At 46.7% G+C, this 25,045-nt stretch overlaps 1 protein-coding gene and 1 pseudogene across 4 annotated transcripts in view; one reads left to right on the top strand and one right to left on the bottom strand.

Annotated features, from left to right (window-relative positions):
- LOC135054824 (uncharacterized) overlaps nucleotides 1-18,464 on the bottom strand; it is a 43,240-nt gene extending 24,776 nt beyond the window's left edge. For 2 of the 4 annotated variants that reach the window (XM_063958204.1, XM_063958201.1), the window contains exons 1-9: nucleotides 15,303-15,344; nucleotides 14,573-14,676; nucleotides 10,125-10,277; nucleotides 7,429-7,620; nucleotides 5,934-6,012; nucleotides 5,715-5,812; nucleotides 5,524-5,599; nucleotides 1,798-1,953; nucleotides 1,575-1,715 (exon numbers count right to left, since the gene is read on the bottom strand). In XM_063958204.1, coding sequence (XP_063814274.1) covers nucleotides 1,575-1,715; nucleotides 1,798-1,953; nucleotides 5,524-5,599; nucleotides 5,715-5,812; nucleotides 5,934-6,012; nucleotides 7,429-7,620; nucleotides 10,125-10,277; nucleotides 14,573-14,581 — 904 coding nt within the window. In that variant the 5' untranslated portion in view covers nucleotides 14,582-14,676; nucleotides 15,303-15,344. Of the gene's footprint in view, nucleotides 1-1,574; nucleotides 1,716-1,797; nucleotides 1,954-5,523; nucleotides 5,600-5,714; nucleotides 5,813-5,933; nucleotides 6,013-7,428; nucleotides 7,621-10,124; nucleotides 10,278-14,572; nucleotides 14,677-15,277; nucleotides 15,537-18,389 lie in introns of those variants that run through there. The other 2 variants (XM_063958202.1, XM_063958203.1) reach the window with 2 other exon arrangements.
- Nucleotides 15,441-25,045, top strand: part of LOC135054825 (gastrula zinc finger protein XlCGF26.1-like) — a 70,642-nt pseudogene continuing 61,037 nt past the window's right edge.

Genomic DNA, 25,045 nt, shown 5'->3' on the forward strand with positions numbered 1-25,045 from the left:
GAATAAGTGAACCAGAAATGTCCGTTCCTTTTAAATAACTGGACACCAGTTTAGGCAGAATATACAGGCTTAGGAGCTGATTGCACAGTCCCGAAAAGGGTTATTACCGCTTCTTAGGCCGCTGGAGGGAGAAATATCCCATGGATGATCCTTCAATTGGGAGTTGATAGCATATTCTCAATCCTCACCAGTATGCGGAGCTTGACTTGCGGGATGGTCCTAAGTACGCCTGTTAAAATCCACCAAATAGCAAACTCTGAGCATCCAGTATGGTCCGGGCACTGGTTCAGCAACAAAGCAACGGTGATCAGGGTGGCACCTGACGCGTTTCGCTGCAGGTCCTGCAGCTTTTTCAAAAGTAATGGTGCGCTTCCCCTCAGATTTTTCAATACTAATATTTATACTGGCAGGGGTAGGACTGTGCCTCAGCCTCTTATGTCCCTGTAACTGCCAGTTTTAAGTAGGTTTCATGCTGCCCAGGGCGCCCCCTGCTGTGCCTGTGTTACTGGGAAGCATGGCGCGCACCGTTCCCGCCCGCTGCGCGGTACCTTTTAGCCGCCACGATGAAGATCCTTCTTCTTTACACTCGCCTGTCTTCTGACTTCTGGATCTGTAAGGGGGGTGACGGCGGGCTGTGGGAGTGAGCACATAGCCGCAGCTAGCGTTCAGTACCCTTCAGGAGCTAATGGTGTCCTGTCAGCCAGAAGCAGAGCCATGAAACTCCTCAGGAAGTTGGTTCCTACTTCTGCCCCCTAGGTCCCACAAAGCAGGGAGACTGTTGCCAGCAGTCCTCCCTGAAAATAAAAAACCTAACATAAAGTCTTTCAGAGAAACTCAGTAGAGCTCCCCTGGGGTGCATCCAGTCTTCCTGGGCACATTTTCTAAACTGAGGTCTGGAGGAGGGGCATAGAGGGAGGAGCCAGTTCACACCCTTGAAAAGTCTTAAAGTGCCCATGGCTCCTGCTGAACCGTCTATACCCCATGGTACTGAAGTGGACCCCAGCATCCTCTAGGATGAGAAACCCCATTTCTGGATAATGCTCTGAGTCTTGCAAACATCACTGATTACTGTAATTGACATCAGACTTCTCTTATGCCTCTTCTAAAGACATGACAACATGTATACAGTTCTGGCTAGTGGTCTAGACTTGCTCTGCCTAATCCAAAGTTATTCGGCAGAGCAAGTCCAGACAACAAGGATGAGGCAGGATAGAAGTTTAAACAAATCCAGAAGTCAATATCAGAAGTCAGAAAAGTTTTTTTTTTCCGGGTCTGCGCAGGTAACTCCACTCTGCAAAATGCATTCACCATTTGGAACACTGTTAGAATTCAGATCATGGAAATTGCTTTTCTCTTGTGCAAATTTTCATATGTGCAATAAGAGTTGTTTTCCTAGCATAGCTTCTCGCACATTCAGAACATGAAAATGACTTCCCACCTGTCTAACAAGAGCTGATTTATGTGGAAAACATTTCCCACACGCAATACATGCAAACAGCTTCTCTGATGTCTAACAAGAGCATATTTATCTATAAACCAATTCCCACACTCAGAACATGAAAACCGCTTCTCACCTGTGTGACTTCTCTGATGTTTAACAAGAGATGATTGATGGGTAAAACGTTTCCCACATTCAAAACATGGAAACGGCTTCTGGTCTGACTTAGCTGGCTGATGGGTAACAAGCTTTGTGTTCTTTGTAAACCACTTGACACCTATGGAACAGGGAAATATTTTATCTACTAGGAGCTGTAGTAGTGGTACTAATCTTTGATTTATAAAGAGAATGCTCCTCACAATAAGTGGATTCAGATGATGTATCTGCAATGTGATGAACTGGATGTGTAATAGGGATTTCTCCTGAAGACTCTTGTTTGGTGTAAGTATATTTCATTTCATTATCTGCAGAGAAGATGAGATGTTCCTCTGAGGGATTCCCGATTTTATCTCCATCTGCAAAGAATAAAAATAAAAAAATCGAAATATGAATGTTTACCTGCAATGAGTTTAATTTTCCAATGAATACTGTACAGCTCACCGAATGACATTTTTAAACGGTCAAATGTATATATATATATATACACATATATACATATACATGTATATATATATATATACACATATATATACACACACATACATATACATATCATTGATTACAGGTTTAATTTAATAATTGGTGGTTGTGGCCGGATCCCAGTCCCCCATGTCGCTAATGGAGGCTGCGGCAGTGAAGGGGTTAACCCTGTGCGGCGGTGCCATATTTACATGTATGTTCGATGGTAGACGCCATGTTTAAAATGCATTAACGGCGCTGGGCGCCAAATGGTTAAAATAAGAATGGAATTTAAAATATTGTTTGACTGCAGCAGCCCGGAACCTTCTCCGGCGGCCGTGACGGTGAGGCATGTTATCCAGGGTATGGGTCATTAGGTCGAACCCTATTGGTCGACATGCATTAGGTCAACATGGTCAAAAGGTTGAAATGGTTATTAGGTTGACATGAACAAGGTTGACATGAGTTTTTTTAACTTTTTTTAGTGTCATTTCTTCGTAAAGTGACGGATAACCCCAATTAGTGCACTGCTTCGCTCGCCATGCTTCGGACAAGGTGCCTCGCTACGCTACCGCTGCGCTCGGCACAGGTTACCGTTCCCAATCGTAGTCCACGTGGATCGCAAAGTATGAAAACGTTAAAAAATGTGAAAAACTCATGTCGAACTTTTTCCATGTCGACCTTTTGACCATATCGACCCAATGCATGTCGACCAATAGTGGTCGACCTAATGACTGTCGACCTAATGACCGTAAGCCGTTAACCCTCGCTGCACCGGTGGTAGGAGGCGGCCAGGTGCAAGGGAACCGCTGCAGCCAGAGCCCAGACCCGGGGTTGCAGTGCTGCGAGTGTCCTGCGAGTGCTGGGAGTCTCTCTCCCAGCGCCTCAGCAGTACAGGGCTACAAGCTGTGTGGAGGCACACTGGGGGATAGCCAGAGCAAGCTCCCTGGACACCAGCACTGTAGTTCCCCGGACCCCAACGCCGTTAACCCTTGGTGTGTTACAGTGCACCAGGGGGAGAGCCCCAGCAGTCAGGCATTCAGTTTTAAGTTGGTGCTTGCAGAAAGCAGGTGCACCGTGACAGGGGGCTGCTGTAGCAGCTTTCAACTCCAATGCGTTGACCCTAGCCTGCATTCTCCTACAAAGCAGACCAGTTCAGGTTCAGTCAGACAACGCCACAACTGTGGCATATATCAATCATCAAGGCAGAACTCGCAGAAAAATGGCAATGCAAGAAGGGCGCCCACCCTGACGCACCTGGCCTCTCTGGGTTTTTGAAGCATTGGCCTCTGGTTCCTGTCTCCTGTCTGTGAGAATGTGTTCTTCTGTGCCTAACATCTTTCTTCTCTCCTTTCCGCTTCCTGCTTTGAGCAGGTTAACAAAACTGGATGCCTGAGCATGGAGGCGGGGTAATAGGGGAGAGGAGCCATGTATTCAATGATACGCCGAAAGCTTTAACTGTTTGGTGCCTGACTCTCATTCACTACCTACAACCCCCGGTGTTCCCTGTGGACCCTATGAACTTTGAAAAATGAGAGTTAACAAGGGTAAGTCTACCATAACTCTGCTTATTATAGTATGTTTAACCTTTTCCTTACCACTTATCTTATTTAAATATGTTTAATACAGCCTATACTATAGACAATCTATGATGTTAAATATTAATACTGTTTTCCAGTAGTAGGAGATTATGGGCCTAATTCTGAGTTGATTGCAGCATCAAATTTGTTAGCAGTTGGGCAAAACCATGTGCACTGCAGGGGGGACAGATATAACATGTGCAGAGGGAGTTAGATTTGGGTGGGGTGTGTTAAAACTGAAATCTAAATTGCAGTGTAAAAATAAAGCAGCCAGTATTTACCCTGCACAGAAACAAAATAACCCACCCAAATCTAACTCTCTCTGCACATGTTATATCTGCCCCTCCTGCAGTGCACATGGTTTTGCCCAATTGCTAACAAACTTGCTGCTGCGATCAACTTGGAATTACCCCCTATGTATTGCATTTGGAAAGTCCAGCCTTTGTCACTGCTTCATGCTTTAAGTGCCCCCATACACTAGACCGATAATGCCCGATTTCAGCCCAATTCAGACATTCGGCCCGATATATTGGTTGAAATCGGGCATTTTTGGTGTGCTTTTTCCCCGATCCGATCCGCGTTCCCGTGTGCAGCGGATCGGATCCCCCTAGATCCGACATATCACGAGTGCTGCACTCGTTATATGTCGGATCCCGCAGTAATGGATGGGAAAGTAAAAGATACATCGTATGCAAAAAAAAACTGCATAAGATATATATAATACTATCCTGCCAACAGGGAGGCTGCCGGGAGGTTGGAGGAAATCTTATATGACATGACGGACCATCATGTCGTATAAGTGTATGGGGCCCTTATGAGTGTATATACTTTCTGTGACATCAAGAAAGTTGATCTGCTGTAAACTTCTTGTATGCTGTATCCACCTTGCAAAACGGAGGAGTCTTTTTTTAAGACTACTGGAGCAACAAACATCTTGCCTTCAAAACAACTGCTTTTTCATCTTGCGACAAACAGGACTGCGACACATGCAGTCCTGTTCTCTTCCTGTTCTGGATTGCCCAGCATCTCCAAGCTCTGCCCTCTGCCAGCTACCAATGCAGGACCTGGTCAATGGTCAGTGACCAGTGGGTTATCACAGACGCCAGTTCGGAGGTGTGTCAGCAGTGTGTCCACGCATACACAGTAGAAAGCGGTATTCATGTGCCGGTGGTAGGACCTGGTGGTGCAGCAACATACCTGCCCACTGTGCAGTGGGTGGAGTCCGTAACAGTCGGTTACTGACGGTAAGAGGGAAATCCCTATTGGTCAGGTCTTGTGAGACCCAAACCCAATCTGTGATCGCTTGGCGCAGGTAGCAAGGGTGCATCCGGTCACAGTGGTGCATGCACTGGAGCTTACTTTGTGACATCAAGAGAGTGTAGCTACAATAGTGCTAAAATGTACCTTAAAATACTACACTACTACATAAAAGTACAGCTGAAACTACGTTATAAAAATACTGCTGCCTCCAGGCCTGCTAGAAAGATGTGTAATATCCTTGAGGTGTATTCACAGAAAAGCTGTAAATACAGCAGTATAGGGTTTTTATCATGTTTCCATAATAGTTGTAAGAGATACAAAAAAGAGAGACTGGTCAGATCTCTGGGCTGGTAACACACAGTGACATGATGTGAGGGGAGAGAAGGAGTATAATAGGGGCTGATGGCTCCTGATGTATGAGATACACCAGAGAGTGTGGGAGGAGACTAGTCGGATCTCTTGGCTGGTAACACACAGTGACATGATGTGAGAGGTAGATCAGGAGTATAATAGGTGCTGATGGCTCCTGATGTATGAGATACACCAGAGAGTGTGGGGAGGAGACTGGTCAGATCTCTGGGCTGGTAACAATTGTGCTGATAGCTGTAGGAATGTCCTCCTCCTTACACTGTTGATCACCCCACACATATGTCTCTTCTTCTGCCTTCACATCTTCTACCTTAACATCAGTTATGTCTTCACCCTAATTAACCAACAAAACAATGCTTTAATAATATCTGAGATAATCGAGAGAAAGCAGTAGAATCATATAGTGAAAAATCAACTTGTCAGTTTGGTGAGTCCTAAATCCCATCTACCTGATCCTCCTGTGGGGTCCTGTGATTCTCCTCTGTACAGTCCTGGGAATAAAAAGGAAGGGGACATCTCTCTGGGGAATCTCTGTTACTGGATCCATCTGTAGGAGACACACAGAGACTGAGTACATTGTATATATGTGATTATCAGATAATGTATGTATTTAGGAGCCCCCTTAAAAACTGCTCTCTTCTTTACAATGAATCAAAGTCCCCTTTTACCAAGTGATGTGAGGGGCCGGTGATTCTCCATCATCACGTCCTTGTAAAGGTCTTTGTGTCCTTCTATATAATCACCCTCCTGCATAGAGAGATAGTGACATCCTGACACCTTATAGGAACCTGACACACACAATGACACAGCCATCACCCAGAAACATCTCCTGGTGTTACTGTAAAATGGGCCTAATTCAAGGTTGATCGCAAGAGCAAAATCTTCCTCTAATGGGCAAAACCATGTGCTCTGCAGGTGAGGCAGATATAACATGTGCAGAGAGAGTTCGATTTGGGTGGGGTGTGTTCAAACTGAAATCTAAATTGCAGTGTAAAAATAAAGCAGCCAGTATTTACCCTGCACAGAAACAAAATAACCCACCCAAATCTAACTCTCACTTCACATGTTATATCTGACACCCCCTGCAGTGCAACATGGTTGTGCCCATTAGAGGAAGATTTTGCTTTTGGAATCAACCTTGAATTAGTCCCAGTGTCCCATTCCCAGCAGTCACCTCTCCAGTCATCACCCAGACACCTCCCCTGGTGTTACTGTATAATGTCCCATTCCCAGCAGTCCCCTCTCCAGTCATCACCCAGACACCTCCCCTGGTGTTACTGTATAATGCCCCATTCCCAGCAGTCACCTGTCCAGTCATCACCTAGACACCTCCCCTGGTGTTACTGTATAATGCCCCATTCCCAGCAGTCACCTCTCCAGTCATCACCCAGACACCTCCCCTGGTGTTATTGTATAATGTCCCATTCCCAGCAGTCACCTCTCCAGTCATCACCCAGACACCTCCCCTGGTGTTACTGTATAATGCCCCATTCCCAGCAGTCACCTCTCCAGTCATCACCCAGACACCTCCTCTGGTGTTACTGTATAATGTCCCATTCCCAGCAGTCACCTCTCCAGTCATCACCCAGACACCTCCCCTGGTGTTACTGTATAATGCCCCATTCCCAGCAGTCACCTCTCCAGTCATCACCCAGACACCTCCCCTGGTGTTATTGTATAATGTCCCATTCCCAGCAGTCACCTCTCCAGTCATCACCCAGACACCTCCCCTGGTGTTATTGTATAATGTCCCATTCCCAGCAGTCACCTCTCCAGTCATCACCCAGACACCTCCTCTGGTGTTACTGTATAATGTCCCATTCCCAGCAGTCACCTCTCCAGTCATCACCCAGACACCTCCCCTGGTGTTACTGTATAATGCCCCATTCCCAGCAGTCACCTCTCCAGTCATCACCCAGACACCTCCTCTGGTGTTACTGTATAATGTCCCATTCCCAGCAGTCACCTCTCCAGTCATCACCCTGACACCTCCCCTGGTGTTACTGTATAATGCCCCATTCCCAGCAGTCACCTCTCCAGGATCACCCAGACACCTCCCCTGGTGTTACTGTATAATGCCCCATTCCCAGCAGTCACCTCTCCAGTCATCACCCAGACACCTCCTCTGGTGTTACTGTATAATGCCCCATTCCCAGCAGTCACCTCTCCAGTCAGCAGCTGAATGATCTTGTTGGTGATTTCCAGGATCTTCTGGTCATTTTCTCTCTCATATATCAGTGAGTGAGGTGGAGGCACCGTGATGGGGCTCTGGGTCATGCTCAATCCTCCTGACACATGAGGACGGATACTGGGGGTCTCACACTCAATGGATGTCTTCTTCACTACTGTGTAATCCTGTGTCATGAGGGAGACAATAAAAAGATTAATCAAACTACACCTGTAAGTAGTTTTTATTAATTAGTTTAAAGGGCAGAGTATATAGCACTTCTCATGTCATCTTCATTTCAGTGATAGGAATCAAGATACTGTGGCAATGTGATAGATCCCAGCTCCTGTAAGGACTGTAGGACTGATGCTAATATTATCTAGCTAGTACCAGCTGCCTGGTTACAGCTGTGCTGATGAGAGGACTGAGGCACTGATACTATATCTGAGAGCGGCTCCCTGATGCCCGGTTACAGCTGTGCTGATGAGAGGACTGAGGCACTGATACTATATCTGAGAGTGGCTCCCTGCTGCCCGGTTACAGCTGTGCTGATGAGAGGACTGAGGCACTGATACTATATCTGAGAGCGGCTCCCTGCTGCCCGGTTATAGCTGTGCTGATGAGAGGACTGAGGCACTGATACTATATCTGAGAGCGGCTCCCTGCTGCCCGGTTACAATTGTGCTGATGAGAGGACTGAGGCACTGATACTATATCTGAGAACGGCTCCCTGCTGCCCGGTTACAGCTGTGCTGATGGGGAGACTGAGGCACTGATACTACATCTGAAAGCGGCTCCCTGCTGCCTGGTTACAGCTGTTGTGATGAGAGGACAGAGCACTGATACTATATCTGAGAGCGGCTCCCTGCTGCCCGGTTACAGCTATGCTGATGAGAGGACTGAGGCACTGATACTATATCTGAGAGCGGCTCCCTGCTGCCCGGTTACAGCTGTGCTGATGGGAAGACTGAGGCACTGATACTACATCTGAGAGCGGCTCCCTGCTGCCTGGTTACAGCTGTTGTGATGAGAGGACACAGCACTGATACTATATCTGAGAGCGGCTCCCTGCTGCCCGGTTACAGCTGTGCTGATGAGGAGACTGAGGCACTGATACTATATCTGAGAGCGGCTCCCTGCTGCTCGGTTACAGCTGTGCTGATAAGAGGACTGAGGCACTGATACTATATCTGAGAGCGGCTCCCTGCTACCCGGTTACAGCTGTGCTGATGAGAAGATGGAGGCAGAGCAAAAAATAGCACAAAGAGAACGGACGCCGTCATTCGAACGAATAATAGAGAAGAATAAACTTTAAAAAAATGTAACATTCTGAGGTACTTATAGAGCTTTCTGTATAGCGGGGACACAAAGCCAAGTACATGGCAGCTACTGTGATCAAATAGAGAGGAAACACCACAAGGAGATGTCACTGCATTATAGGCACATAAAATGAGACAAATGTAACAAAATTGTTTCTGTAGAGGATCTTAAAAACCGGACACAAGTATTATTGCCAACTACAGCTGAATGTACTTTCCTGATATACAGAGTACATTAGGGATTTGTCCTAGTACTTATAAGGGGCTGGGGTCATGTGAGTGAAACCAGCGTCACTGAGGCCTCTGGGAGACCAGAAACATAGAGTTCTCTGAGACACGAATCACAAAGGGTGTGTCTCATACCAGAGGGGGTGGAGCTCCTACTGCAGCATCCATCACCTCACCATTCTCACCCTTACTATAGCCCCCAATCACTCCTATCACATGTAAATCTCCAACCTCATCTGTGTCCACACTCCCTCCCTCCCTGCTTCTCCTCCAACTATCACCTCACCTCTACCCTGGTCACTTCCTATCATGCCCACCTCCACTTTGAGACTGCCAGACTCCCTCACTTCCTAGTCAGGTCCATGTGTTATTAATAGAGATTAGTGATATCACTGTGACACTCTGAGACTCCCTCACCTCCCAAGTCAGGTCCATGTGTTAGTAATAGAGATAAGAGTGATATCACTGTGACACTCCCAGACTCCCTCACCTCTCCAGTCAGGTCCTTGTGTTAGTAATCAAGATAAGAGTGATGTTACGGTGATGATCCCAGACTCCCTCCAATCCCCAGTCAGGTCCCTGTGTTAGTAACAGAGATGAAAGTGATGTCACTGTGACGCTCCCAGACTCCCTCACCTCTCCAGTCAGGTCCCTGTGTTAGTAATAGAGATAAGAGTGATGTTACAGTGACGCTCCAAGACGCCCTCCAATCCCCAGTCAGGTCCCTGTGTTAGTAACAGAGATGAGAGTGATGTCACTGTGACACTCCCAGACTCCCTCACCTCTCCAGTCAGGTCCTTGTGTTAGTAATCAAGATAAGAGTGATGTTACGGTGATGATCCCAGACTCCCTCCAATCCCCAGTCAGGTCCCTGTGTTAGTAACAGAGATGAAAGTGATGTCACTGTGACGCTCCCAGACTCCCTCACCTCTCCAGTCAGGTCCCTGTGTTAGTAATAGAGATAAGAGTGATGTTACGGTGACGCTCCAAGACGCCCTCCAATCCCCAGTCAGGTCCCTGTGTTAGTAACAGAGATGAGAGTGATGTCACTGTGACACTCCCAGACTCCCTCACCTCCACAGTCAGGTCCCTGTGTTAGTAACATACATAAGTGATATCACTGTGACACTCTTAGACTCCTTCACCTCTCCAGTCAGCAGGTAGATGATCTCCAGGGTGAGATTTAATATCCTCTCAGTCATGTGACTCCTGCCCTGGTCCATCCTCAGTGAATCAGTGACGCATTTCATCCTCACGTGACTTCTAATAAAGACTCTGGTTGCTCTCAGCTTAAAAGTCTAGAAGTAAATATAATAATTATAATACACATCACAGAGTAAACTTGTAACCTACTCAGATATGAAACATTGGGGTAAATTTACTAAGATTCGTAATTCTCCCGATTTGGTGGGAGAATAATCACGAATGACATCGAAAGTGTAAAACTGCAACTTTTTGAATTGGTTACGACGGATTTACTAAGCTGTCGTATTCGTGTTTTTCTTTTGTTCCGATGTCGATGTCATTCGTGTTTTTTTTTTTAATTTTTACGGCAGTGATTAGCAAAACACTGCCGACTTTTTTACAATGAATCTCGGCCGGATCTGTGTGATCCGTGCTGGGGTTCATTTTTTTTTTTAAATTAAACACTGTAAAATCCCAAAAAAAAATTGCGTGGGGTCCCCCCTCCTAAGCATAACCAGCCTCGGGCTCTTTGAGCCGATCCTGGTTGCAAAAATATGGGGGGAAAAATGACAGGGGTTCCCCCATATTTAAGCAACCAGCATCGGGCTCTGCGCCTGGTCCTGGTTCCAAAAATACGGGGGACAAAAAGAGTAGGGGTCCCCCGTATTTCTAAAACCAGCACCGGGCTCCACTAGCTGGACAGATAATGCCACAGCCGGGGGTCACTTTGATATAGTGCCCTGCGGCTGTGGCATCAAAAATCCAACTAGTCACCCCTGGCCGGGGTACCCTGGGGGAGTGGGGACCCCTTCAATCAAGGGGTCCCCCCCCCCAGCCACCCAAGGGCCAGGGGTGAAGCCCGAGGCTGTCCCCCCCCCATCCAATGGGCTGCGGATGGGGAGGCTGATAGCCTTTTGTGATAATGAAAAGATATTGTTTTTAGTAGCAGTACTACAAGGCCCAGCAAGCCTCCCCCGCATGCTGGTACTTGGAGAACCACAAGTACCAGCATGCGGCGGAAAAACGGGCCCGCTGGTACCTGTAGTACTACTACTAAAAAAATACCCAAAAAAAGACAAGACACACACACCGTGAAAGTAAAGATTTATTACATACATGCATACTTACCTTATGTTCACACGAGGGTCTGTCCTCTTCTCCAGTAGAATCCAAGGGGTACCTGTTGAATAAATTCTACTCACCAGATCCCGGGTCCCAGGGTCCTCGGGGCAACCATTTGTAATCCAGGTACTTGAATAAAATAACAAAACGGACACCCGAGCCACGAACTGAAAGGGGCCCCATGTTTTCACATGGGACTCCTTTCCCCGAATGCCAGAAACCCACTCTGACTTCTGTCTAAGTGGGTTTCCTCAGCCAATCAGGGAGCGCCACGTTGTAGCACTCTCCTGATCGGCTGTGTGCTCCTGTACTGAGTGACAGGCGGCACACGGCAGTGTTACAATGTAGCGCCTATGCGCTCCATTGTAACCAATGGTGGGAACTTTCTGCTCAGCGGTGACGTCACTTTAGGTCAACCGCAGGGCAGAAAGTTCCCACCATTGGTTACAATGGAGCGCATAGGCGCTACATTGTAACACTGCCGTGTGCCGCCTGTCACTCAGTACAGGAGCACACAGCCGATCAGGAGAGTGCTACAACGTAGCGCTCCCTGATTGGCTGAAGAAACCCACTTAGACAGAAGTCAGAGTGGGTTTCTGGCATTCGGGGAAAGGAGTCCCATGTGAAAACATGGGGACCCTTTCAGTTCGTGGCTCGGGTATCCGTTTTGTTATTTTATTCAAGTACGTGGATTACACATGGATGCGACGAGGAGCCTGGGACCCTGGATCTGGTGAGTGTAATTTATTCAACAGGTACCCCTTGGATTCTACTGGAGAAGAGGACCGACCTGCGTGTGAACATAAGGTAAGTATGTATGTATGTTTGTGTGCATGTATGTAATAAATCTTTACTTTCAAGGTGTGTGTGTCTTGTGTTTATTTGGGTATTTTTTTAGTAATAGTACTACAGGTACCAGCGGGCCCGTTTTTCCGCCGCATGCTGGTACTTGTGGTTCTCCAAGTATCAGCATGCGGGGGAGGCTTGCTGGGACTTGTAGTACTGCTACTAAAAACAATATCTTTTCATTTACTACAAAGGCTATCAGCCCCCCCATCCGCAGCCCATTGGATGGGGGGGGACAGCCTCGGGCTTCACCCCTGGCCCTTGGGTGGCTGGGGGGGGGGGACCCCTTGATTGAAGGGGTCCCCACTCCCCCAGGGTACCCCGGCCAGGGGTGACTAGTTGGATTTTTGATGCCACGGCCGCAGGGCACTATATAAAAGTGACCCCCGGCTGTGGCATTATCTGTCCAGCTAGTGGAGCCCGGTGCTGGTTTTAAAAATACGGGGGACCCCTACTCTTTTTGTCCCCCGTATTTTTGGAACCAGGACCAGGCGCAGAGCCCGATGCTGGTTGCTTAAATATGGGGGAACCCCTGTCAATTTTTTTCCCATATTTCTGCAACCAGGATCGGCTCAAAGAGCCCGAGGCTGGTTATGCTTAGGAGGGGGGACCCCACGCAATTTTTTTTGAAAAAATCATCACTTTCCCACCCCTTCCCACTGATATACATGCACGGATCTCATGGATCCGTGCATGCCTATCCAATCACGAATAAAAAAAGCAGGTCTGTTTTTTGTAAGCACTTTTTTACGAGTTGTAATTTTTCACGGCAGTGTTTTGTTTTTTTTTGCTTTGCACTTCTTAGTAAATGACCGAGATTCATACTTAAACAGCCGCGTTTTGACCGATGGTGTATTCATTCGTGATTTTTTTCCTAGGACTTCCAAATATTACGAATGCCCTCATCACTGCCGTGATTTGAGTTTAGTAAATTACCGAGATGACACTTTGATGAAAAAACTGCATCTCGGTCAAAATCGGGACCTTAGTAAATTTACCCCATTGAGTGAGTAGTATGTCCTCCTCTTTTCCCCGAGCCATAGAGCACTGGTCAGAGCTTCTCAGAAGTTCCAATGAAACCACTTCATAAGACTCCTCAGATACTGTCACATAATACTGTGTTGCTTATGGTTACATCACCACTAGGTGTCTGGGCCCTCCTAGACACCTCCTTGGTGCAATTTGCTCAACAAACACATTAATTAGGGGGGATGTCTGTGAGTTAAATAACATTGATTATTGTCTTATGAGTGCAATATTCTTTTATTAATTCAATTGGATGCAAAAATAATGTTTAATTGGTTTCAAAGATCAATACTAAGAATTAATTATATTAAAGGGGCAAAATTAATTGTTAATTGGTGTTTCAAAAAATATATATTTAGAAAGGGGACACCTTTTAATAAATCTGGTGGTTTCCGAAATAGAATACTGGAAATCGGAAAATGTGTTCGATGGCGGATTCTAAACGGTCTCTGACAGTTTTTCTGCAATTGCCTTTAGTACATCCTGTGGTTTCAAAACCTCGGAAAAAATGCCAAAAAGTGGTATATTATATCTTTATATTCATATCGTATATACAAATACACAGCAGAATGCGGGACTGATCTGTGCATACTAGCCCAGCCAATCTTGAGTGTTTTTGCACTGTGGGGATAATTCAGATCTGATCACTGGGCAGCGATTTTTGCAGTCCTGTGATCAGATAGTCGCCGCCTACAGGGGGAGTGTATTTTTGCTGTGCAAGTGTGCGATCGCATGTGTAGCATAGCTGTACAAACTGATTTTGTGCAGTCTCTGTGCAGCCCAGGACTTACTCTTCCTCTGCGATGACAGCAGGCTGATCAGGGCCGGAGCTGACGTCAGGAACCCTCCCTAAAAACGCTCAATCCCGCCTGCGTTTTTCAGGACACTCTCTGAAAACGGTCAGTTACCACCCTCAGACGGCCTCTTCCTGTCAATCTCCTTGCAAACGCCCGTGCGAATGGATTCTTCGCACCATCCAGTCGCAGGCCGCTGATGCCCATTGCAGCCATGCAATGCGCCGGCGCAGTGAGGTGCATACGCATTTCGGATCTGATCGCCCGCTGTGCGAAAATTCACAGCAGCGATCAGATCTGAATGACCCCATGTATGCTTCTGTACTGAGCCCAGGCAAGTGGGGACAAAGCAGAACTGTATTTCTGATTGCAACTGCACTTCTAGCCTGAGGGGCAGAACTGTATTGCAACAGCGTGACAACGGAACTATGGGCTATGTGGACATGGACATATGCGCAATTACTGCTGCTTTCAGGCATATCTTTTGCACCTTGTGTAGGGTTGGTATATGCGGGCATTAATGATGAAATTAGAAAACCATGATTACACAGGGTGGGTGGTGGCCCCACAAGATGCATATAGCACTTCATATGGACAGAGAGAAACTTTTTCTTTGGCACCTGCAACATACGCCTCCGAACTTCGCATCAGCCCCTCTGTACGTGGCTGGCAGGATTTTATCCATATTGTATGTGTATAACTGCCGGTCCCATGTCTGGGATATCTGCTAACACAGAGCTACGTCAGTGCAGAAAAGGAACCATAACTATGGGATACATCAGACACTGATTAAGTGATTTGTGAATTTAATGAGATTAGTTATCAAAAGGCCATAGTATATGTGCCCACCACTAGCCTCGCTATCACAGGAGCATCATGAAGCTGCGAAATGCGATACTGCGGGTATGATTTTGGGGCGAGCCTGTGAGGTAGGAACTACAAGGCAGGAATAAGGCTTCATCATGAAGCTACTGGGGCTACGAGGCGGGAATTATAAAGCTATAATGTGGGCAGTAAGGTATTATGTGGATAGCAGGTGGCCATTATGAGGGGAGCATTGGGAGGCTGTAAAAAGGGTATACAAACGCAATGGTAGCGCATAACAAGGTATACAGTGGCCATTATTAGCCTAAGGTGTACATGATGGGGCACCAGAGAAGTCATGGAGGTATGAGGGGAAAATGATGAAGCGTGAGATAAGAAGTAATTGTGTGGGAGCCCTTAGGCCATGAGGTGGGGGGTTACAGAAACATGGTGCTGGCGTTACACCTTCACAATTCATGTGTTATTATTATATATAATCTAATACACATATACAGACATACCCCCTTCCACTCACAGCCTCCTCACCCGCAAGAAGATGTGCACTCCCGGCTTCTGGTCTTTGCGTTCCACCCGGCTTCCGGTCTCTGCGGTCCACCCCGCTTCCGTCCTGTGCGTTCCACCGGGCTTCAGGTCTCTGCGTTCCACCCCACTTCCGGCCTGTGCGTTCCACCTGGCTTCCCGCTTGCTGTGTGTCGTTCTCTTCAATTATATCAACTTCCGGGTGACTTGTTGAGCAGGAAGTGGAATCGGCCTCGCAGGCTACAGGTAAGATAATGTTGTTATTATTATGATTATTGTTGATTTTATAGCAGAAAGCAGTCTCTGGTGCACATATGAGTAACGTACTGTCATGCCCTATTTACTATAGCAGCTGCTGCAAACATATATTAGAAATAGAGTACTGTTACCCATGTGCCCCTTTTTCTCTCCTCCCCATCGCTTTACACCTTCTGCTCAGTAGATGGGTAAAATAGTGACACAGGTGATAGTAATTGTAAAATGAAAGATTAATGAGTGTATTATTAAATCTGAGGGTCAGGTGTGCACATAAGGGGGGCTTCCTGTTGCCCAGTCCACTCCCCCTCTGCCCTAGTCACATGACAGGTTGTTACATAAGTCCACAACCTGGAATGATGACCTATCGTGTGTGTCGTGCTCTGACATTGCTCCCCTGCCTCAACCATGAATGGCCAATCTCATGGTTCCGCGTCACGCAGGGTTGGTCTTGACTGGCGTGGCACATGAGACGCACGCACTAGGGTCCACCATCAAAGCTGTCATCTGTGTTTTGCATCGATGGCAGAAAACCATTGACAGTGATTCATCCTGACACTTACTGTACAGTGAGCTGCTGTGACTGTGGGCAGGGTGGGGCGCAGTGGATGGTGGGCAATCAGGTAAGGGCGTGGGGCCAAGTTCCGTTCCCCCTGTGCCAGGTGAACAATAATAATAAATACATTGCCACCTTCTCTACCATCGATGGCGGAGATCCATCAGATCTCTGCCATTGATGGCAAATCCATCAACCAGTAGCTATTTTCCTTTGTGTGCACGTTTCTGCATCTCTATCTGTTCATTGTGGCTAATGTCAGAAATGTGACTTCTGATAACAGCCTAATGGCAACTTCTAGCATTAGCCATAACATATACCTATAACTACTGTAACTCATCCCCCCTCCCCCATCATCTTCTGTAATGCAGTTCTCCTCCACTAGTCTTCCCTCCTCTGTTAATCTTTCCTAGGGCTTTCTGCCAGGCTCTCTGCTCTATAATCCTGCAACCCCTATGCCCAATGCTGTTACACTGGCCTGCGGCACAGGATTATTGTACACCTTTTAGCAAGAAGAAGAAAGAAGACTTCTTTGTGGGCGCACTCTTGGTAAAATTCGTTATAATATGAAATTAAAGAAATGAAAACAGCTATTAATAAATCTGCTTAAAATATAAATCTCCTACAACACATGGACATAACATACATATAACTCAACAATAATTAAAAAGGCGATTAGTAGGACCGATGGGTGGTGGGGTACCTAGAGTCAATCCAGAAACAACTCCAGTCTAACATTGAAAGCAGAATCATCGGTCCTACTAATTTTTAGCACTGCTAATACACAGTTCATATCCGATCCTCGCAATATATACAATTTTTTGGGGGGCCTCTCACCGCCGGAGATCTCTCAATTACTAGGGAATAGATATTTCAGACTATCTTTAGTCCTACCGCCTAATCGCCTTTTTAATTATTGTTGAGTTATATGTATGTTATGTCCATGTGTTGTAGGAGATTTATATCTTAAGCAGCTTTATTAAAAGTTAAGTTCTTAATTTCTTTATTTTCATATTATAACTCATGTTACCAAGAGTGCGCCCACAAAGAAGTCTTCTTTCTTCTTCTTGCTAAAAGGTTTACAGTTAGCAATTACTGACTTCAGGGTGCACCACCAGTCCAACTTAATATGGCATTTTGCCAAAATATCCAAGGTACACTGGAATTAGTATCATTTTCAGTGATCATATACCTGTGCGGAATCAAATCCAGTCCTCGAGTGGCACAGGATTATTATATGCCTGAGGTAATCCAGTGCTACTGTACCATAATATACACATACATGTCCCCAGCAATGCTGCGCACAATGGAAAATAAAATACAGTTTTATTAAATATTACAAATTTTACACTCCCCCCAGTTCTTGGCGCACAGAAAGTTACCCTGTTTCCCTATAAGGTGTCAGGATTGGGTGTGGTATAGAAGGTCGACAGTGTCTAGGTCGACCAGTATTGGTCGACAGGATTTCTAGGTCGACAGGTTAAAAGGTCGACATGAGTTTTAAGAAGAAAAATATGTTGTTTTCTCCATACAATGACCGGGAACACCAATTAGTGCACCGTGTCCCCTCAAATGGCTCGCGAACTTCGGGCAAGGCAATCGTAGTCCACGTGTATCGTAAAGTATGAAAAAGTTCAAAAAAATAAAAGAATTGTGAAAACCTCGTGTCAACCTTTTGACCTGTCGACCTAGAACATGTCGACCTAGTTACTGTCAACCAATTGTGGTCGAGCTAGGCATTGTTGACCTAAGTGTGGTCGACCTTGAAACCGTATACCGTCAGGATGTCACTGTCTATCTTTCCATGCAGGAGTGGGAGTATATAAGGGCACAAGAGTCTGTACAAGGACATGATTATGGAGAATCACCTGCCCCTCACATCACTGGGTAAGTGGAGACTTTAGTGGGGAGTAGGTTTGAGAGCCACCAAAATACACACATCACCTGATAACTACATATACAATGTACTCAGTCAGTGTGTGTCTCCTACAGATGGAGCCAGTAACAGGGATACCCCAGAGAGATGTCCCCGTCCTCTGTATTCCCGGGAATATACAGAGGAGAAACACAAGACCCCGCAGGAGGATCAGGTAGGTGGGATGTAGGGTCTCACAAAATACCAAAGTTGTTTCTGTATTTGATCTCAGTTACCTATATTTGCTAGCATATGGTAAGCTACTAGCCAGAGCAAGGTGTCTATGCTCTTGTGGTCCTACATTACATAATAATAGCACCACTTTGGGTCATACATTTAAGTATTTCTAAATTAAGGGCCAACTCACCTGGAGGCACCCCAGTATAGTCCAGTATGACACTACAAGGATCAGCACACCCTCTAACTACTGATCCCATACATGCCTCTCAGACCGGTGATATACAGAATGGAAGTTGCCCAAATCAATTTATTGCTCCACCACAGGTGCATATAAGGGAGGGGTTAATCTAGACTAGAAAAGTCATTACCCTAGCACACTGCAATAGACTGGCAAAAGAGACATCCATCCATCATGATAATGGTAACACTTGTGGCTTACCATATGTTTGCAAGTGTATGTAACTGAGATGTCTGCATTACTATTATCATGCAGGATGTAAGTCTTCTTTGCTGGTCCATTAGAGTAGCTGTGCATGGGTGTAATACACGGATAATGTTTTTCATAAATATTTTTAAAGTGTTATTTTATTGATTTGTGGGTTATTTAGGGTGAAGGTCTGGCTGATATGAAGGTAGAAGATATAGAGGGAGAAGAAGAGACGTATGTGAGGGGCGATCAGCAGTGTAAGGAGGAGGAAATCCCTACAGATATCAGCACTAGTGAGTAATAATAGGATTTTGGTACTTACCAGGTAAATCCTTTTCTTTGAATCCATAGGGGGCACTGGAGTACTCTTGGGATATGGACGGCTTTAGCAGAACAAGGCACTGAATATTTAAATTTAGTAACTCTCCTCCCCTCCATATTCCCAGAGTACCTCAGTGTTTTTTACTGAGCCGAACAGGAGCTATAGAGAGGATGAACAATGGAGAATTACATATAACATTATAACATAACGGACAACAATAAAGTTCACACATAACGTCACTGACAACTAAACAGTTGACACCATAACCGATAGAACTTGAAAATTTGAACAAATCGGTGAGAATGTGTTACCATAAGATCCACTGAACTTACCCCAAATCAGGTAAAACTGCTCTGGGTGGGCGTCCAGTGCCCTCTATGGATTCAAAGAAAAGGATTTACCTGGTAAGTACCAAAATCCTATGTTCTTTTTCATCCACTAGGGGTCACTGGAGTACTCTTGGGACGTACCAAAGCTTCCCCCGTGGGCTTCCCCCTGTAACACTAGGCGGCCAAAGCTAGATGCTGATGCCGCAAACGTATCAAACTTGTAAAAGCGCACAAACGTGTGCACTGATGACCATGTAGCCGCACGGCAAAGCTGCGTCGTAGAAGCCCCACGACCAGCTGCCCATGAAGTTCCCACAGAACGTGTGGAATGAGCTGTTACTGATGTAGGCAGCTGTAACCTAGCATGAAGGTAAGCCTGACGTATGGTCAGTTTAATCCATCTGGATAAGGGCTGCTTAGAAGCTGGCCAACCCATCTTGGCAGCATCATAGAGAACAAACAACGTATCCGTCTTACGCACTGTAGACGTTCGGGATGCATAAACGCGTAGTGCGCGTACCACATCCAAAGTTCCAGAATCTTCTGTTAACACAGGAACTACTATTGGTTGATTGATGTGAAAAGATGACACTACCTTTGGCAAGAAAGCGGGATTCGTCCGAAGTTCCGCTCTGTCATCATGAAACACCAAATACGGTGGCTTGCATGACAAGGCACCCAAATCTGAAACACGCCTTGCCGAAGCTAAGGCTAGGAGAAAAATTGTTTTCCAAGTGAGAAATTTAATATCCACTTGTTGTAAGGGTTCAAAATACGAAGACTGTAAAAAATCTAAAACCAGATTCAAGTCCCATGGCGCTGTAGGTGGAATGAATGGAGGCTGTACTCTGAGGACACCTTGCAGAAAGGTGTGTACAGACGGCAATAGAGCCAATCGTCTTTGAAAGTAAATTGACAAAGCAGATACCTGCACCTTTAGTGTAGATAAACGCAGTCCTCCATCTAACCCCGTCTGTAGAAATAACAAAAGACGGGATAACTTGAAAGATGATGTCGGAAACTTCCGAGCTTCACACCAACCTATATAGGCACGCCAAATTCTGTAATAATGAGCTGCCGTAACTGGCTTCCTAGCACGTAATATGGTTGGTATAACCGATTCTGGAATGCCTTCTCTTCTTAAGAGGGCGGTCTCAACAGCCACCCCATCAAAAGCAGCCGCGCTAAATCGGTGTAAAGGAACGGACCCTGTTGTAACAGGTCCGGACGTAGCGGGAGCGGCCAAGGATCGTCTGCGAGTAGTCCGCGGAGATCCGAGAACCAAGCTCTCCGAGGCCAATGAGGCGCCACTAGTATGACTGTGGCGGACTCTCTTTTGATCCGTTTTAGCAACAGAGGGAGCAGCGGAAACGGTGGAAACAGATACACGAGGCTGTACGGCCACACGATTGTGAGAGCATCCACCGCCACTGCCTTTGGATCTCGCGTTCTGGACACATACTGGGGCGTTTGGTGATTGTGGCGAGATGCCATCAGGTCCACTTGAGGGTAACCCCACCTCTGGACCAACATGTGAAACACTTCTGGATTTAATGCCCATTTTCCTGGATGAAAATCCCGACGGCTGAGATAATCCGCCTCCCAGTTGTCCACTCCCTGAGTGAACACTGCCGACAATATCCCTTGGTGATGCTCGGCCCAATTAAGGATTCGAGCTACTTCCCACATGGCCATGCGGCTTCTCGTTCCTCCTTGTTTGTTAATGTACGCGACCGCCGTCACGTTGTCTGACTGCACCTGGACAGTCTGAGACCGAAGCATGTGCACTGCTTGTCGTAGCGCATTGTAAATTGCCCGGAGTTCCAGGGTATTTATAGACAGCAATCTTTCGTGATCCGCCCAGAGACCCTGGAGCTGACAATTTTGAACTACAGCTCCCCAACCTCTGAGACTCGCGTCCGTCGTTAGAATTATCCAATTCCAGGCGCCGAACCGTTTCCCTGCGGTTAGATTGTGTACTTTGAGCCACCAGAGTAGAGATACCCTGGCCCGTGGAGACAACCTCACCCTCCTGTGAATCTGCAGATGCGAGCCCGACCACTGTGCGAGCACATCCAGTTGAAAAGGACGTGAGTGAAATCTTCCGAACTGAAGCGCTTCGAAAGCTGCCACCATTGTGCCTAACAGGCGAATGCACAAATGTACCGAGACTGTGCGTGGTTGAGCACTAATTGTACCAGATGACGAATAATCTGTACTTTCTGTTCTGGTAAGTAAATTCTTTGATCTACTGTATCGAGAATCATACCTAGGAATTGAAGTCGTTGAGACGGAATCAGATGTGATTTCTTGAAGTTGACAATCCAACCGTGCTGAACTAGTACATTGTACGTTAGCAACGCATGTTGGAGGAGCATCTGTTGAGACGGAGCTTTGATGAGCAGATCGTCCAAGTACGGAACTATTATCACTCCCAGGGATCTGAGATGAGCTATCATCACAGACATCACTTTGGTGAATACCCGAGGCTCTGACGAGAGGCCAAACGGTAGAGCCTGAAACTGGTAATAGTTCTGCCGTATCGCAAAACGCAAGAACCTCTGATGAGGTGGCCAAATCGGAATGTGTAAGTACGCATCCTTGAGATCCAGCGCAATCATGAATTCCTGTGGCTCTAAACCTGCAATTACTGACCGCAGAGATTCCATCTTGATTCTGTAGTAAGTGACGTACTGATTGAGGCCCTTTAAGTTCAATATTGGCCTGACCGAGCCATCCGACTTTGGTACCACAAACAGACTGGAATAATAACCCTGACCTTGTTGGTGTACAGGGACCGGAATCAAACTGAATGGCAATTTGCAGAACCGCCCTCTTGTCGTCCGACACAGGCAATCCTGTCTTGAAAAACCGCAGTGGCGGGAGACAGTCGAACTCTATTTTGTAACCTTTTAACACTAAATTGCGGATCCACCCATCTGTGGATGTCTGGAACCACGCCAAATGGAACGTCTGAAGGCGTGCCCCCACAACTGGAGATCCGAGATGGGCTGGGAGCCCGTCATGCCACTGGCTTGTCGGTGACCTTAGCGTCCTGACGACTGGTGTTGGTTTGTTGAAAACCTCGACCTCGTCTACCAGGCGTGGCTGTTCCTCTACCACGGCCTCGAAAGGGCTGAGGTCTAAAGGATTTGAACGCCGGCCCAGAATATTTTCGTCTAGGTAACGTTGGAGGCAATGGTAGGAAAACAGACTTTCCTCCCGTGGCCTCAGAAATCCATTTGTCCAATTCAGGACCAAACAACTTCTCGCCACCGTAAGGTAACGCCTCTATACCTCTCTTAACTTCTGCCTCCGCTTGCCAAGACCGCAGCCAAAGTGCTCGTCGTGCCGTAACTAGCGACAATGAAAGGCAAGAAGTGAGCTGACAGACGTCAGTAGAAGCTGTACATAGATACTCAGCAGCTTCACAGATTTGATCAGCGAGAAGTATAAGGTGATCGTCATGTAGGCCAGACTTGAGTTCTGTTATCCAGACAATTAGCGCTTTAGTTACCCAAATGCCAACCAACCCAGGTCTAAGCAACACTCCTGCTGCTGTATACATGGACTTTAGCATAGCTTCTATTTTACGGTCTGAAGGGTCTTTAAGAGTAGTAGCAGTTGGTACTGGTATGGTTAATTTCTTTGTAAGTTTTGACACGGACGAATCCACCATTGGCGGATTCTCCCATGTAGATGTAACAGACTCTGGAAACGGGTAACTAGACTTAAATCGGCAAGGTATAAAAAACCGTTTATCTGGATTCTTCCGTGTTTCTACCAACATCTTATTAAGAGATTCCAAAACAGGAAAACACATTGGAGATCTCTGTCGTTTAGTAAATACGACTTCATCATTTGTCAGAGGCTCCTCAGTCTCTGTAAACTTCAGAGACTGACGCACTGCCCTGATGAGATTATCAATGCCTGGGCTGTCAAAATCTTCACTATCTGACTGCTGGTCTAATTCGCCCTCCTCACCCTCATCTTGCGCAGTGAGGTCTGGCATAGAATCGTCAGAATGCAACATAGCAGAAACTGGTAAATCATAAGACAAATGAAAATTATCCCTTCTACCCAAAGTGGACTTGGACCTTCGCAACGGCTGAGAGCCCTCCAGTAGTTCTGGTGGTCTCACCCGAGACTCAGATCTAGCCGCTTCCCGCTCGTGTCGAGCGGCAGCCAATTCTGATTGCAACCCAGCCATTACATCTGCTAGCATAGCCCATGGAGGGTCCGGGGAGGAAACCGGAATCGAAACCGGAGCGGAAATTGTATTTGAAGCTGAATTTACAAAACATACTGTACATGTGGTAGATCCATCCGGTAACACACTCTTACAGACATTGCAGTGAAACTGCTTTTTTGCTTTTGCTGGTGCCTTACTCATTGTGCAGACAGACAATACAATATACAAAGACAGACAACTTGCACGACTCAGTAATATACTAAGGTGTGTCTATACATATATGGCCGAAGTGCAGTGCACGTGGCCGGTACTATAAGAAATCTGATCCAAAATGCCCACTAACACCCCTGCGCCATCCGGTGGAGTAGTGTTGTAGGACAGGATCTTCAAAACTGAAAGAGAAACAGGATTGAACAGGAAGCATGGTTAAAATGGCCCCCATGCCATGCTTACACTTATAATCACAGTTCAGGTTATAACACACATCTAAAGTCTATAACCTGTCACTAACTTCATGAAAAATCAACCCTGTTAATATAGGCTATGTAATTAAACCACCACCACCCAGCAGCCTTGTGCAAAACATACATCTCTCCCCCCCCCCCCTTTGCAGCTGCGCTGCTGTGAGGAGACTCGTCCCCCCCCTATGCTCCGGGTACCGTGCGTGCAGTGAGCCAGAGATCTGGTGCAGGGAGCCGGGGAGTGCTCTGTATAGCAGCGGGACGCGGCGTCTTCCATCGGGGAGCGGGTGCCGGGGAGCGGCCGCGTTGTGAGCGGTGTGTGGGGCTGTGAGCGGCTTTGTGCGGCTCTGGCGGCGGGCGGCAAATAGCAGGGAGCACTGGCGCGCACATAATCAAAGTTCCCCACACAGCGGGCGGCAGCGTGAGCTGACAGCCCCGTCCCCCAGCATACCTGAACTCCTGTGGTGAGGGGCTATGACGGGGCTTCTTCTGCAAGCTCCGTCCAGCCTTTCCTTCAGGATGATCTGCAATCGGCTGTGAGGGTGCTCTTTTAGAGAGGACCGACACGCCAGCAGCTGCTTGTAGCAGCTTCAACTATCCCGGACCCACGCTTTTTGGTAAGGTGGGAAGGGATGTGTAATAAAAAATATAGAAAAAATAAAATAAGTATATGTGCTGCAGAGCTAGCACTCGTGCTTGTCACTGGTGTGAGCACAGAAAAAACACTGAGGTACTCTGGGAATATGGAGGGGAGGAGATTTACTAAATTTAAATATTCAGTGCCTTGTTCTGCTAAAGCCGTCCATATCCCAAGAGTACTCCAGTGACCCCTAGTGGATGAAAAAGAAAAATGCTTGATACAGAAAACAGTCATATATTCTTGTTCTGTCACTACAGCAGTCTCTCACTGGGTACACTCATCATCTAATAATCACATATACACAATGTACGCAATCACTGTGTGTCTCCTACAGATGGAGCCAGTAACAGAGATACCACAGAGAGATGTCCCCGTCCTCTGTATTCCCAGGACTGTACAGAGGGGAATCACAGGGCCCCACATGACGATCAGGTAGATGGGATTTAAAGTCTCACCAATTACCAAAGTGACT

This window comes from Pseudophryne corroboree, chromosome 3, assembly GCF_028390025.1.
Source record: "Pseudophryne corroboree isolate aPseCor3 chromosome 3, aPseCor3.hap2, whole genome shotgun sequence".
NCBI lineage: Eukaryota > Metazoa > Chordata > Amphibia > Anura > Myobatrachidae > Pseudophryne > Pseudophryne corroboree.